The 16,184-nt window shown below is 50.7% G+C and overlaps 1 protein-coding gene across 1 annotated transcript; it reads right to left on the bottom strand.

Moving 5' to 3' along the window:
• Positions 1-65: 65 nt before the first annotated feature.
• Positions 66-5,085, bottom strand: NDUFB7 (NADH:ubiquinone oxidoreductase subunit B7). Its single transcript, XM_059919812.1, has 3 exons — positions 4,911-5,085; positions 990-1,158; positions 66-262 (listed from the first exon to the last, which is right to left on the bottom strand). Exons 1-3 carry the CDS (start codon positions 5,020-5,022, stop codon positions 130-132), a joined length of 414 nt encoding a protein of 137 aa, XP_059775795.1. The 5' UTR covers positions 5,023-5,085; the 3' UTR covers positions 66-129.
• Positions 5,086-16,184: the final 11,099 nt, after the last annotated feature.

The following is a 16,184-nucleotide window of genomic DNA, read 5'->3' on the forward strand; positions in this document are numbered from 1 at the left end:
GACTCAGCGGTGTTTCTTTTTGGGGGTCGGCTTGGGGATCAGCACACCAAAGAAAGAGGCGGAGCTTGGGCTGAGGGCCCTGGAGGCTTTTATTCTTTTGACTGGTCCACAGGGTGGTAGGCGGGGCCACTACAGGGCCACCCCGGGGCCCACCTCACCGGACCCCTGGCCTCTGGCCACGTCCGCCTCCCTCTGCTGCCGCCTCTTCTTCCGCTGGAGCAGCCGCCGCTCCCGCTCAAACTCCTTCATGCGCTTCACGTAGCTGCAGGCAGAGTAGGAGGAGGGAGGGGGTGTCAGGACATGCAAGTAGGGAAGACCTGTGTGCCTGTGATGTAACTCTGGGGTCTGCCCCCTCCCCTGGGGTGGACACCAGTGAGCCCAGAGCAAGAGCTGGGCCTCCCACCTGAGCTGAGCGCCTCTAGGCACCTCAAAGCAGCCCGCCCCACCCAACAGCCCCTTTGGGGATCCTCTTTCTACCGAGGTGGGGCCTGGCTAGGAACTCAGTTAGCTTGCTGTCCCTTGTCCCTGGAGCCGCGCGCCCAGGGCCCGGCCAGGCGAGGGGCGAGGGGCGAGGGGCGAGGGCGGGCGCGGGGCTCACAGGGCCCGGCCAGGCGAGGGCCGAGGGGCGAGGGCCGAGGGCGGGCGCGGGGCTCACAGGGCCCGGCCAGGCGAGGGCCGAGGGGCGAGGGCCGAGGGCGGGCGCGGGGCTCACAGGGCCCGGCCAGGCGAGGGCCGAGGGGCGAGGACGGGCGCGGGGCTCACAGGGCCCGGCCAGGCGAGGGCCGAGGGGCGAGGGCCGAGGGCGGGCGCGGGGCTCACAGGGCCCGGCCAGGCGAGGGCCGAGGGGCGAGGGCCGAGGGCGGGCGCGGGGCTCACAGGGCCCGGCCAGGCGAGGGCCGAGGGCCGAGGGCCGAGGGCGGGCACGGGGCTCACAGGGCCCGGCCAGGCGAGGGCCGAGGGCCGAGGGCGGGCGCGGGGGCGGGGCTCACTCGAGGTGCTCGCAGGAGTCCCAGTCGTGCTGCTCGTGCTTGCAGGCCAGGAAGTTGGGGAAGCTGTCACGCTTGCACCTGAGGAGCCGGATGAGGTAGTGGGCGCAGTAGTCCCGCTGCTGCAGCACCAGCTGTGCGTCGTTCATCTCCTGCTGAGTGGCCACCATCTCTGTGGGGTACGGGTGGGGCTCAGCCAGGGCCAGGACTATCTTTCTAATTTGCGCGAAAGCAACCCCCAACGCTGAGGCCCAGATGGGCAGGGCCCCTCTCCTGCCATCACCGAGCACCTCAAAATCCATGCTAGATTCTTGCCTCCCCTCCCCCTGGGGTCACTCCCCAGACAGCCCCACCCTGCAGAGGTGTGTGTGCGTCTGTCTGTGTGTCTGCCTGGGGGACCTGGATCCCAGCTCTGTCCTCTCAGTGGAGGCGTAGCTTCTGCCCACCTCATAGAAAGCTGAACTAATAATCCTCGGTCCTGCTGCCCCACCCACCTGGTAAACCCCACGGGGATGAAATCAACCTTCACTTCAACTGGGACCCACGTGAGGGCCGTCAGAAATCGTGGGCACACACCCCAGCCCGCGCCCGCTGTGCTGGCGATCCTGAGCTCTGTCCCCACCCAGCATGGGGCACGCAGGACCTAGCCTTCCTGCATCCTCAAGGGAACCACCGACCCCCCCCCAACTTACCCCATCTTTCTTGGTCCTAGATGCTCCTCACAATTAGCATTAAGAAGTGTCCACCGCTCACCTGCAATCCTCCCCTGCTGGCTCCTCTCCCCTCTGCTTCCCAGCCTCGTTTTTCTCTCACTCTGGCCCAGGTCCTCACTCCTGCCCCTGCATCCCGCCAGCTTCCACGCTCCACCCTAGCACTGCCCACGCGCTGGCTCTTTCCAGAGCCACTCAGGACCCCAGGACGCCGCGCTTTCTCAGCCTTCCGCTTGCTCCTTTCTCGAACATTCTCTTCCCGTGGCCCCCCTCTCCGCCACACCCTCCCCAGGTTTCCTCCCGTCTCTATGGCTGTCCAAACATTAAGCTGCCCAAACATTAAGCCTTGGCTTCTGGTGGTTCTTGCTAAAAGCCCTCTGCTCATTCTAATTCATGGCTTCGGTCTCCACCCCGTAGATCGTTGAGCCCCAGGCCTTGTGTCCACCTGCAGCCCCTGATGGTTTCCATGTCAAGGTGGCACTTCACACCTGACGCTCCAGCATGATGAGTCAGTAGCCAGGATTTATGGAGCACCTACTGTGTGCTAGGTGCTGGGGGTATACAAGGGGACATGCCAGGCAAGGATCCCTCCCTGTTCTTGGAGGGAGACACAGAACAAACAGGTAGAGCTAGATGTTATAGGATGCCTGACAATGCTAAGTATTAGGGAGGAAAATAAAACAAGGGAGAGAGAGGCAGTGTGGGGAGGTGGGTCACAACTTTAGATGGAGGGGTCCCTCAAAAGGTGGCATACGAAGGTGAGGGAGTGGGTCACATAGACACCCGGGTAAGCCATCCCCAAGAGCGGAACAGCAGGTGCAAAGGCCTTGAAGTGGGAGGACGGGCGGGATGCCCCAGGGGTTTCGGCCTGAGCATGTGGTGGTCAGCGCTGGAGGGAGGCACAGGGTTGGTAGGGGAGGTCAGGAGCTCTGTTTCAGGCCTGCTGAGTGCAAGATGCCCGTTAAATTTGGAGTGGAGATGCCAAGCAGGCAGTGAGGTCCACGAGTCTGGGGTTCAGGGTCAAGGCCCAGCTGGAGATAAAAACTCCACCACTGGTGCACAGCAGCCATTTGAAACCAGAGGACTAGCAGAGACCCCCAGGGAATGGTGGGAGTGGGTGGAGACAGGAGAGACCCACGCAGTGGGGCGCCTTGGCATTTACAAGGCAGGGAGGTGGGCGGGAGCTGTGGGGTCTTGGAACCACGTAAAGAGGGGCTCCCAGGAAGTGGCAGCGACCGGCCGTGCCTGCTGCTGCTGTAGTGGAGTTAGACCTGAGAATCTGACAACCGGGCTTTGCAATACAGACGTAGTGAGGGTGGGGAGGAAGCTTGACCACAGCCCTGTCAGTGAAGTGGTGGGGAGGTAGCTGGAGGGGGAGGTGGGGCCAGGAGAGGATTTTATTTTTTTATTTTTATTTTTTAAAAAATTTAATTAATTAATTAATGGGCTGTGTCAGGTCTTCGTTGCTGCGCGTGGGCTTCTCATTGAGGGGGCTTCTCTTGTTGCGGAGCACGGGCTCTAGGCACGCGGGCTCCAGTAGTTGTGGCGCGCGGGCTTTAGAGCGCAGGCTCAGTAGCTGTGGTGCACGGGCTTAGTTGCTCCGTGGCATGTGGGATCTTCCCGGACCAGCGCTCGAACCCGTGTCCCCTGCATTGGCAGGCGGATTCTTAACCACTGCGCCACCCGGGAAGCCCCAGGAGAGGATTTTAAAACAGCAGAAATAACAGTGTATTTGCATGTTGATGGGAAAACCAACCTTGCAAGAGAGGGAGAATGGTTGGGGCAGTCCTTGGGTAGGTGAGAGGATGGGATGGAGGGCATCAGAGGGCTCACCTGGAGCAGAGGCTTAGCTAAAGCCGGGGCAGATCATCTGGGCTAACAGGAGAGAAGGTGGAGTCCAGGGTGTGTAGGAAGCAGGGATGACGGGAGCCTGCGAGAGCTCTTTTGGCTGCTTCTATTTTCTTAAAAGGATGCAAAGTGACTAGCTGAAAGGAGGTGCTGAAGTCTGAGAGAGAAGGCGTGAGACCATGGTCTAGGAAGGAGCAGGAGAGAGCGAAGGGCCAGGGAATGTGACAGGAAAACAGCAGCATGAAGAGTCAACTGGGGGAGCAATTGGGAGACCAGTCAGGGAAGTTGGGTGTTTTTCTCCCACGATGTTCAGCTGCACAGGGACAGGAGCCACGGAGGAGAGCTGGCTTTAATCAGGGTTCTGGTTAAGCAAGACAGAGGAGGGGATGGGGTGGGGCAGCTCTGAGTGTTTGCAAAACATTAATGGGAAAGCAGGGTGTGAGGGGCAGTGGGAAGGACTGACATGATAAGGAGGTGGGGGTACTGATGGACTGCAGGTTCCAGTGGGGCTGAAGGAACTACCAGGAGTCGAGACACCATAGGACTGTACCTCCCAACATTCTCCTAAATCCACACCTCTCTGCACCATCCCATTCCCTTAGAGGTCTCCTTGTCTCCAAGTCGTCGCCCACCTGGCAGCCAGCGTGACCTTTTGATAAAGCAAATCTGATCGTGTCCCTCCTCTGCTTTGAAGCACTAGCTCTCCCCTCTCCTTGGTCTCGGTGTGGCCAACTCCTCCGCATCTCCCGCAGGCCTCGCTTCCAGTCATCGTCTCCTGAAAGCCCGCCTTGATACTCCCAGGGGCCATCATCAAGATCCGCCAGGTTCCTTTGTCTTCCCTACAGGGCTGTGAGTTCCCCCTTAGACAGTGCCTGCTGTATCCTCGGTGCCCAACTTGGGATTTGGTCCAGGGCTGGCGCTCGATATGCTTGTGATATTAACAAATAAAAAAAGCAACGTGCAGGACAGTATGTGCGGCGTGAACCCCCCCTTGTGTTTTCTCTAGCATACCTAAAAATAGCAGTGACATCTGGACAGAGGTACAATAAGCACATCCCTTCCGTGATAAGCGCTCCCATAGTTCGTTCCCCACTCACTCCAGCACTAAGTCCAACTTCTATCGCCTCATTAGGTCCTGTACCGCCACTCTCTTTTGCCCCCAGGCTTTTTGTTCAAACAGTGCCCTCTGCCTGGAATGCCTCCACACTCAGGCAGGGTCACGCGCGCCCTCTGGACTCCTCCGGGCCGAAGTCAGGGCTGAACCCAGACACAGTGCATGACGCTCGAGCCCAGCCGACCCCAGCGTTCAGGGGTTCCGGCTACCACCCCAAACTCCCGCCGGCCGCACCTGCGCACTGGGACTCACCGCGTTCTTTGCGCCCGGGGAAGCCGTAGTCTGGCGGGAAGGTGGGCATCCGCAGGGGGTCGGGCTCCACCGATGCATCGCCCAGGTAGCGCCGCGCCAGGTGCGCCCCCATGACTGCTTTCCCTGCAGGTTCCGGCAGCAGCCGGGGTCACCCAGCTCCTACCCGGAAGCACTACTTGGCCGGCGACGGCTTCCGGGTTGCTCAGGCCGCAGCGGGTATCATAGAGATGAACGACTCCGGAGGACTTCAGGTGCCTCTGGCGCCACCTGGCGGTTGGGCTGAGATAGTAAGGTGCGCGCCTCCTACTCTGGTGATCGCCAGAGGGGGCCTCCCTGCTTCTGGAAATCCATCTGGGCAGGAGAGGGTGGAAGATGCGAGCCTGGGGCTTCCTCCCACCCTCCCTGGGCGCCTCTGGTCTCCCGAATCTAGAGCGCAAATGAAAATTATTCTTATGTCGTATTTCAAAAAAGTCTTTATTCTAAAACTTTCGAATTTGTCATAAAAAACCCTGCACAGAGCTGATATAATTAGCAAATATCAAAAGTTTAAATAAAATAATTTAAAATAAATATTTTAATTAAGTTTAATTTAAATAAGCAAATAAAAGTTATTTATAAACTATTTATAAGCTGAGATTTTAAATAAATCCAATTGAATACTCTGTAAAAATAAAACGAGTTGTGATTCTAGTATCCCTGTAGTTGCCCCTGTAAAGAATGGGTATTACATTTCACACCTGTTACATTAGAGCTTCTACACATGTATATTTAAAAGTATAATACATTGTTTAATACTGCCAAATACTTCTTGGCCCAATGTGCAGCTGTAACAAATGCTGTGTTAGTTTGTTACTCTCTCTGGAATCCTGCACATTGGAACACAAAAGAGAAGCCTTTCACTGGGTGCTTGGCAGTGCTGGGAAATGATACTTGGATGCTGCATGATTCGATTTCATTTGACAAGGTGTTGCGGGTTGAATTGTGTCCACCACCCCTCCCCCAGATAAGTTGAAATCCTAACCCCTGGGAACCTGTGAATGTGATCTTATTTGAAAGTAGGGTCTTTGCAGATGTAATCAAGTTAAGATGAGGTCATGATGGACTCGGGTGGGTCCTAATCCAATGACTGATGTCCTGATAAGAGGGAAATTTGGACACAGACGTGCACACAGAACATCACATGATGCTGGAGGCAGAGACTGGAGTGACGCATCTACAAGCATATGAACACCAAGGATCCCAGGCCAGGAAGGATCCTCCCCCAGAGCCTTGGGAGTAAGCATGGCCCTGCTCACACCTTGTTTTGGACTTGCAGCCTCCAGAACCGTGAGACTATAAAGTTTTCTTGTTTTAAGCCACCTAGTTTGTGGTACCTTGTTATGGCAGCCCTAGGAAACGAATACACAAGATAATTTGTCTTTTCTCCTACCTAAACTTGTCTGGTGCTCAAATCCTCTACACACCCCAAAGCAGCATCTGTTTCCAGCAGCGGCACAACCAGAATCACACTCAGACACAGGACGGCATCAGCCAGAGAGGCGGGGAAGTGTTCCCTGGAGGCCTGAGTGGCATTGATACCAAGAGATGTCATGTTTAGAGTTACGGTTGTTCCATGCCAGCGCCAATCACAGGATCTCAGGTGACAGCAGCATCCGGTGTTCTTCAGTAAATTTATTTTGTGTTTGTAATATGTGAGATTCTCTAAAGCAAGCCAGATTCCTCTACTTGGGCCAAGGGGGTTTCCTGCTATTTGAGAGAACAGATGTCCTGGATTAGAACCCTATTTGTGTGGCCTGGGTGAGTACCTTTAGCTCTTTGTAAAATCGAGATCTCAATTTTAATGTTTTAAGCATTAAATGTGTTAATTATATGAAGTACTTATAGCAGTGCTTAGCACATAGCATTAGATAAGTGTTACTTATTGTTACTACTACATTCCTCTATTATGAATGGCCGTGTCAGACCTTGAGGACACAGAGGTGAACAAGATAAGAATGGGGGTGGAGGGTATCTCTCTCCACTCACACTCGTCCTACGAAGGGCTTTAAATACAATCTGTAGCGGGTTAAATAGTGCCGCCCCCTTAAAAAGGTATGTCCATACCCTAATCCTGGGAACCTGTGAATGTGACTTTATTTGGAAAACGTGCCTTTGCAAATGTAATGAAGGGTCTTGAGATGAGATCGTAGGCCAAGTAGGCCCCCAATGCAATGACAAGTGTTCTTATAAGAGAAAGATGGAGGGAGATTTGACATCAACAGAAGAGGAGACAGAGAAAGAGAGAAGGTTCTGTGAAGACAGAGGCAGAAATTGGAGTGATGCGGCCACAAACCAAGGAACACCTGGAGCCACCAGAGGCTGAAGGAGGCAAGGAGCAGAATCTCCCCTAGAGCCTTTGGAGGGAGCACAGCCCTGCCGATAACATGATTTCAGACATCTGGCCTCCAGAACTGTGAGAGAATAAATTTCTGTTGAGTTAAGTCACCCAGTTTGCGGTCATTTGTTGAGCAGCCTTAGGAAATGAATACACCACCTTATAGGTGGATAACCCCCAAATTTGTCTCTAGATATGTCTTCTCCCCTGAAATGCAGACACATGAATATATCCAGCCACCGACTGGGCACCTTCACATGCTTAGTCCGTTTGAGCTGCTATAATAAAGGCTTATAAACAATAGAAATTTATTTCTCACAGTTCTGGAGGTGGGAAATCCAAGATCAGGGTGCCAGCATGGTTGGGTTCCAGCAAGGGCCCTCTTCTGGGTTGCAGAAGGCCAGCTTCTCATTGTGTCCTCACATGGTGGAAAGGGGGTGAGCTTGCTCCCATGTCTCTTCTTCTAAGGGCACTAATCCCATTTGTGAGGCTTCACCCCCATGACTTAATCACCTCCCAGAGGCCTCACCTCCTAATACTATCACGTTGGGGATTAGATTTCAACATATGAATTTTTTTTTTTTTTTGGTGGTGGTGGTGGTGGGGAGACACAAACAGTCTATAACACACCCTCAAACGACACTCCTGATTTCTCTCTGCTCTCTCCTAAATCTGTTCCTCCCTCCGTCTTCCTGTCTTGGGCAATGTCTGCTCCGTTTTTTCCAGGTGGTCAGGCCCCAAACCTTTTGGTCATACTCAACTCTAGGCCTCTCACTCTAGGCATCTAAATCAGTGGCAAATTTCTTTGGTTGCACTGTAGAAACCAATCAAGAACACAACCCATTCCTACCCCCTCCATGGCCACCAGCCCCATCCAAGTCATGGCCGTATGTCCGGTACAACTGCAGTAGGCTTCTCCTGGTCCCCACCTTCCTTAATCTCTCACCCTCGGGTTGCACCTGTCAAAACAGAAATTGGATCATGTCCTTCCTCTGCTGAAATCCTCCCGGGGCTCCCCATTTAGGTGGAGCAAGAGCCACACCCAGCCTGAAAGCATTTGACTCAGGAGGTCTGGGGCCCCAGAATCTGCATTTCTAACAAGTTCCCAGGTGACAGAGATATTGCTGGTTTGGGGACCAACCTTGGGAGAACTACTGAGCTAGATTTTCATGTGCTGACACGGGGAAGTGGCCATGATATACTGGTAACTCAAAAAGGCAAGTGAAACCGAAAGTCATCAGTTAGATCCATTAAACTGTAACTTGCTTAATAAGTAGTGAACCGTAACATGCCTTCATGGATCAAGCTTGCTTTAATTGTTTTTATAAAAACTTGCATGTCCTCCAAGTGTCACGTAGCCTAAACAATAAGAAGTTTACCAGAGTTGTTTTTCAGGAACTTGGGAGTCAGCTGTGTCCAGTCTGAGCTCAAGCCAGTTAAGACTGGTTGGGACCACCCACCCTCCAACTGGGTCTGCACAGGTGTCCAATCAGTGTCCTTTTGATGTCAGAGGACTCGAAACTCCACCCTCAGAGCCTGCTAACCCTGCCATTTTCTGGACTTGCATCCCGTGGAGAAGCATGTAGCTTAGCTTGGCCTGAGTAGAATGATGATTACATCACTTAAAAAAAAAAAATCTCTAATCACCTTTCGCCATGCTCCCCAAGCCTCAGCTTTATTCCATAAATATCCCGAGCCCCTCACCTTCAGGGAGGTGGATTTGAGATTTGTTCTCCCATCTTGCTTGGCTGCCTTGTGAGTAAACCCTTTCTCTGCTGCAAAATTGGTGTCTCACGTTTGGCTTGCTGGGCATCAGGCAAACAAACCCAGTTCAGTAACGCAAGCCATAGAGGATAGACCAATGGTGATTGAGACTTCCTTTCCAGGAAGTTCTGTCCCCAGAACATGGCATAGATTTGTGATTCTTGCGCACTTCCTGACTCCAGGGGACAACATTCACATTCTTGTCTTCGTGAATGGCACTCCTGGAGTTGTGCAGTGCCCAACCTGCACAGCTGTACCAGGCAGCCCTACCCTATTCTGTGTGTCTCTCCTCTGCCTCTCTTTTTCTGTGTGTCAGCTGCTCACCTAGAGGCCAGAGCTGGGAGGAGACCCAGAGTGGCAAATCACGGTGCCAGCTCACTCTCCCTGTGTGACCTTGGGAAGTGACTTCCCTTTCAGAGATGCAGTTTACTCACCTGTAAAATGGGTCCCTACTAAACAGCTCCCACCCCCTTCATGGTTTTATTTTCCTTATTAGCACTTACCACCCTCTAACTTGAGATCTATATATTTGACTTAGTATTTAACTTGTTTACTGTTGGTCTCTCCTCTTGAATGTCAGCTCTGCAGAGCAGGGAATTTTATCTGTCTTGTTCACCGCTCTGTTCCTGCACCTAGAAGGGTACTGGCACACAGCAGGGGCTTAGTAAATACTTGTCAAAAATCAACAAATGAATAAATAAACAGCGTGGTTTGGAGGAGTCAGTTGATCAACCAGTTGATGGTTGCCTGAAAAGCGCTTCCTGCCTGGCACCTAGGAGGCGTCCAGTACGCCCTATTATCACTTTCATCTGGGTGGCACTCTCTAACTAGAAGGTCCACCAGAGGGGATCCCCCACGACCAGTCGTTTCACTAGAGGATGAAGAGGTCCAAGCCAGGGATGACTCTGGGTGGGTGGGGATGTGGACCCACATCTGTCCTGAGGTCCCTGGTCTCAGATGCTTCAGCTTGGTCTGTCCATACTCAGAGTTGGAGATCTGGAGGGGGATAATATTAGAGTGAGGGTGGTATTAAGGGGTGAGGGAGGGGCCGGGTTTCAGTCACCCGTGCCCCACAGTCTTCCTGTTTTTTTTTCTCTACCAACCATCTGATGAGGAGACCTTACTGTGTTCCCCGCCCGCGTCCCCAGGTGCCTTGCATCGCTGCCCACAGCTTCCCCGCCCCTCCTTCCTCTTTCCCTTGCCACTGCCGTCCGTGCCGCGGCTTCTGCTCTGCCCCGGGTAGGGGCTGCATTAGTATTTTGTGGGCGGAACAGCCTCGGAGGCCCCAGGTGGGGCCGGGGATGGAGAAGAACATTCTGGGCGGAGTCTGCGCCTCGCCTCGGTCCGCTGCATGGGAGATCGGAAGCTCTGGGTAATTTAGTTCCGGAGAGGAGGAAAAATAAATTAGCTTGGCCTAGACAGTCCCTGGGGAAGACCTGGCCTAGGTCTGTGATACTGACCAGAGGCGCGCCTGTAATCCAGGAGCTGCCCCGGGATTCTGCTGCCTGCGTGGCGGGCTGCTGGCTGGTGGTGGAGGGACCAGCGAGCCTGGAGTGGCCTGGCCTTAGTCAGGGCTTGGTGGGCAGGACCGTCACTCATTCATTCAACAAGCATCCTATTGGACACAATGTGTGTGACAAGGTGGTGATAACTGTTAAGGACAAACGTAATGAATGGAGTGTATGGAGAAGGGTGGGCTTGGAACTTCAGTTTTAGAAAGTTTCACTGAGAAGGGGACATTGGATCTCAGACTTCCTGTTTCTCGAAGACACCAGGAGCTTGCTGTCCTCAGGGCCTTTGCACAGACTGGAATGCTTTTCTTCCAGATATTTACAGGGCCTTCCCCCCACCTCCTAAAGTTGATTTCAACTGTCAGGTCTTTCCTGATCACCTCTTCCTCCTCCCCCCACTTCCTCCCCCATCCTCCTTTTTAAATTGAGATTTAATTGAGATATAACATTATATTAGTTTCAGGTGTACAACATAATGATACAATATCTGTATATATTGTGAAATGGTCACCACATTAAGTCTTATTAACATCCATCCATCACCGCACAGTTACCCTTTTTTTTTTTTCTTGTAATGAGAACTTTCAAGCGCTACTTACTCTGTGAAAGCAGTGTTATTTCAGGGCGTGGGTCAGGTATATGTTCTGTAATGCATATAAGGAAGTGTTTATAGACACACAAGGTGGTTCTAAGAGTGCTAATTGCTCAGCAAGATTAGATGGGTCTTACATCAGTAAATAACGTGCTGACCATTTTTTTATTGCATGTAGAGGTGTATTTAACAGCTCACGTATAAAAACATGTTTTTTGAGTGTTCCTTGATCATCCAGTTGTGAACAGTATTACTTTAGTGAATGGATGTGCAGACAGTTCTGTAATGCATGTAGAGAAGTGTCTAGAAACACAGATAAGAAAGATGTTCCTAAAACTGTTACTTGAAAAAGAAAGAAAGAAAAAAACTCTATTTGCAACTTTCAAATATACCCAATCACCTTCTTTTTTATTTATTTATTTTTGGCCGTGGCGCGTAGTGCTTTGCGGCTTGTGGGATCTTAGTTCCCCCGCCAGAGCCATGGCAGTGAAAGTGCCGAGTCCTAACCACTGGACCGCCAGGGAACTCCCTCCATCACCTTCTTAAACATAAGTGTTTAATGCCCTACAATTCCCTCTTAGCACTGCTTTAGCTGCACCCCACATATTTTGATATGGTACGTTTTCACTTTCATTCAACCAAAAATATTTTTAGTTTTGACTTCCTGTTTGACCCATGATTTAATTTCCAAATACTTACGGATTTCCCAGATATCATTCTGTGATTTCTAGTATGCTTTGGTTCTGGTCCAAGACCATGCTTTGTATCATTTCCATTCTGTGATCTTCCGTACTATTGCAACATTCCCGCCCCATGCACACCTGATTCCTCTTGTCTGCTTTATTTTTCTTCTTTTTTCTGCTTATGCCTATCTAACAACATTTCTAAGATATATTTTTTTATTGAAGTGTAGTTGATTTACAATATTATATTAGTTTCAAGTGTACAACATAGTGATTCAATGTTTTTATAGATTATACTCCATTTAAAGTTATTACAAAATAATTGCTATATTTCCCTGTGCTGTACAATATATCCTGTTGCTTATTTATTTTACTCATAGTAGTTTGTATCTCTTAATCCTCTACCCCTATTTTGCCCCTCCCCCCTTTCCCTCTCCCCACTGGTAACCACTAGTTTGTTCTCTATGTAAGGTATTTATTTATTTTATTCATTATATCTCTCCCTGTTTCTAATCCCAAGGGTAGGGATTTTTGTTGTTATTCACCAATGTCTCCCTAGTACCTAGAACAGAGCCTAACACATAGTAGGTGGTCAGTACATATCTGTTGAATAGATGAATGAACAACTGGATCCCCAATCTCCATTGGACATATCAGGAGACCTCTGCTCAGAGATGTTGTTCTACTCCCCTGAGGTCACATAGCAAGAATGGGGCAGAGCGGGGTCAGCCTGGGCCCATGGCTTTATGTTATTATACCCAGTTGATGGGACTGGATTTCACTACCAGTTCCTGCACACCTACTGTGTGCCAAGCCTCGAGGCATGGCCTTGGCCATGTGGCAATCACCCTCACATAGTGAGACCATCCAACCCTCACCACACTTACCTTGCCCCAGGCCCACCCACCTTAAAGGATGCCCTTGATGTCCAGAGATGCTATCAGTCCTCTTGGTTGGTGTATCCCCCCATCCCTTCCCTATCCCTCCACTCTGACCACCCCCCCCCATATCCATCTGGAATCTGATACTTGTTGTGTATGCTCAGTGGGTATTTGCTGGGCAGACAGACTCTTCCTTCTCAGACAAGTCTCCATTTCCCCATCTGTAGAACGGGAAAAGCACACCCACACCTCATGCAGGTGGGAGAGGTTCAGCATGTTACATCATGGGAACGGGGGGTGGGGGGCGGGGAAGCCCAGCCCCTGGGGTGAGCTTTTTCTGGAGAGGGAGGCTGGTCTGCTGCTGCCCTCCCATCTCAAGTAGGGCTGGGGCCACCCCCCTCCACACGTGCTGGGGAAGAGTTTCCACTGGCGGAGACTGGATTGCTTATATTGAGACTGTGAGGTGAGAAATAAATTCCATCTCATTTAAGCCACTCTTGTTCTGAATCTCCGTTACAGCGACCCCGCCCAATATTCTAACTTGTACATGCATGGGCCTGACGGGGTTTCCTTGTAGTTTAAGCCAATCTGAGTTGCATTTCCTTTTACTTTAATGGAAAACCCCTCAAAAGAGGAATTGGGATTTTGCCCTTTGGGGTATGTAATATGCTATGCTTACTGTAACAAATTACCGCAAATTTAGTGGTTTAAAACAACGGAAATTAATTAATTCTTTTATAGTTCTGGAGGTCAGAAGTTCAACGTTGTTTCATGTGGCTGAAACCAAGGTGTCAGCAGGACCACTCTCCCTCAGAGGCTTCGAGAATGGGAGAATCTGTTTTCTAGCCTTTTCCAGCTTGTAGAGCTGCCTTCCTTGGCTCATGGCCCCTACCTGCATCTTCAAAACCACCAGCATAGCATCTGGAGTTGAGACACAGAGATGTACAGAGAAAAAGGCACGTGAAGACTGAGGTGGAGATTGGAGTGATGTGGCCACAAGCCAAAGAGTGGCAGGAAACCCTAGAAGCTGGAGAGGCAAAAAGGATGCTCTCCTAGTACCTGTGGAGGGAGCCTGGCCCTGCCCACACCTTGATTTCAGACTCCTTTTTTCCCCAAGAAAAATTATGTATTAATGCAATGTTAAAAAAAAAAAGTGAAAGAAAATTGTGGTAAAGAAATTATCAAAAGTTTAAATAAAAACAGTTATGGTTGTTTTTCTTCCAGCTTTACTGAGGTATTCTTTTTTTCAAATTGAATAAATAAATAAATAAATAAATTAATTTGGCTGCGTTGGGTCTTTGTTGCCACGCGCGGGCTTTTCTCTCTAGTTGCGGCGAGTGGGGGGCTGCTCTTCATTGCGGTGCGTGGGCTTCTCATTGCAGTGGCTTCTCTTGTTGCGGATCACGGGCTCTAGGTGAGTGGGCTTCAGTAGTTGTGGCACACGGGCTCGGTAGTTGTGGTTTGTGGGCTCTAGAGCGCAGGCTCAGTAGTTGTGGTGCATGGGCTTATTTGCTCCGCGGCATGTGGGATCTTCCCGGACCAGGGCTTGAACCTGTGTCCCCGGCATTGGCAGGAAGATTCTTAACCACTGCACCACCAGGGAAGTCCTTCTGAGGTATTCTTGACAGTCAAAATTGTATGTATTTAAGGTGTACAACCTGATAACACAATATACATGTATATTGTGAAATATTCACCACAACCAAGCCAGTCAACATATCCATCACTTCAGAGTTAACATTTTCCTTTTCTTTTTTCTTTTTTTGTGTTAAGAACACCCAAGATCTACCCTCTTAGCAAGTTTCAAGTACACAATACAATGTTGTCAACTATAGTCACATTGTCGTTTTCTAAAATGTATTCATCTTGCACAACTGAAACTTTGTACCCATTGACCAACATCTACCCATTTTTTCCCTTCCTCCAGCCATGGGCAACCATCTCCCTGCTTCTATGAGTTTGACCATAAAGGGGGCATCCTCCAGCCATGGGCAACCATCTCCCTGCTTCTATGAGTTTGACCATAAAGGGGGCAAGGGCAGAAGTGGGTAGACCTAGGTGGAGGCTATTACTGTAATCCAAGTGAAAGAGGATGATGGTTAAGACCAGGAGGTGAAAAGGACTCAGATGCTGAATATGCTGTGACGGTAGAACCAACCAGAATTACTAACAGATTGGTCATATTTCCAGTTATCTAGGGTGTCTAAGAAACCACCCCAAACGTAGTGGCATAAAATAATCACTTCATTATGCTCATGGATGCTATGGGACAGGGCATGGTAAGGACAGCTTTTTTCTGCTCTGTGATGTCTGGGGCCTTGGATGGGAAGACCCAAAGGGCTGGAGGTGAGTTTAACTCTCCTGGGGGCTGGAATCATTGGGAGGTGTCTTCACTTATATGTCTGGCACCTGGGCTGGGATGACTTGAAATCTGGCCTCAACTGGGATTGTTGAGCCAAGCACCTCCATGTGGCTTGGGCTTCCTCACAAAATGGCAGTTGGGAGCACATGTTCTGACAGAGCCAGGTGGAAGCAGCATGGCAACTGTCCCTTGTGCCACATTTTGTTGGTTATAAGAGAGTCACTAAGGCAAGCCCAGATTTAAAGGGAGGATAATTAGACTCTACTTCTTGATGGAGTGGCATGGTCACATTGCATAAGAACATGTAGGACATGAGATATTGTTGCAGCCATCTTTTGAAAACTTAATGTGCCATAGCCATGGAATGAGATAGAAGGGAGGAGTCATGGATGATTCTAGGGCTGTTTGCCCCAAAGGCGGATGGTGGTCGTTTTGAGAAACATAGGCAGGCTGCTTTCTTGGGCCTCAGTCTGGTTATTCCACTGCTTTCACGAGGCTCACAGGAAACACCCACATCCTTGATGTACCAAAAGACGCAGCCACTCCTATTGCAGCCCTTTCCCCTGTGTCCATCATTTCACTTCATGCTGTTTTGGGTGTGAATCAAAACCTCATCCCTTGGTTTCCCCATAGGGTAGACAGACCTCTCTCTCTCTCTCTTTAACTTTCACTTTTTAAATACCCTCCAGTCGATGTCACGTTCAGGATGAAAAACACTCCTTTGCAAGTTCTGTGTATATGACTGTGGTAGGCAGCCTTCAAGATGGCTTCCAAATGATCCCTACCTCTTGGTATTTATGTCCTCGTGTGGTATCCTCCCACAGTGACTCAAAGCTGGTCCGTGTGATAAATATAGTGGAGATCATAGTTTGTGATTTGTGAGGCTAGATCATACAAGGCTTTGTGGCTTCCATTTTGGCCTATGCCATGTTGTGAGGATACTCAATCAGCCCTTGGGAGAGGCTCACATGGCAAGGAACTGAGGCCTCCTGCCAACAGCCATGGGAGTGTGCCATCATGGAGCAGATCCTCTAGCCCCAGGCCAGCTTTCTGATGACTGCAGCCCTGGGCAACATCTTGACTGAAACCTTATGAGAGATCCCGAGC

The sequence above is a fragment of the Balaenoptera ricei genome, chromosome 3 (assembly GCF_028023285.1).
Source record: "Balaenoptera ricei isolate mBalRic1 chromosome 3, mBalRic1.hap2, whole genome shotgun sequence".
NCBI classification, from domain to species: Eukaryota; Metazoa; Chordata; class Mammalia; order Artiodactyla; family Balaenopteridae; genus Balaenoptera; species Balaenoptera ricei.

Coding starts and splice junctions, on each gene's coding strand:
- NDUFB7 (XM_059919812.1), bottom strand. CDS start 5,022: ATGGGGGCGCACCTGGCGCGGCGCTACCTGGGCGATGCATCGGTGGAG. Junction 1,159..4,910: donor CCCCGGGCGCAAAGAACGCG/GTGAGTCCCAGT, acceptor CGTACCCCACAG/AGATGGTGGCCACTCAGCAG. Junction 263..989: donor GACTCCTGCGAGCACCTCGA/GTGAGCCCCGCC, acceptor CTCTGCCTGCAG/CTACGTGAAGCGCATGAAGG.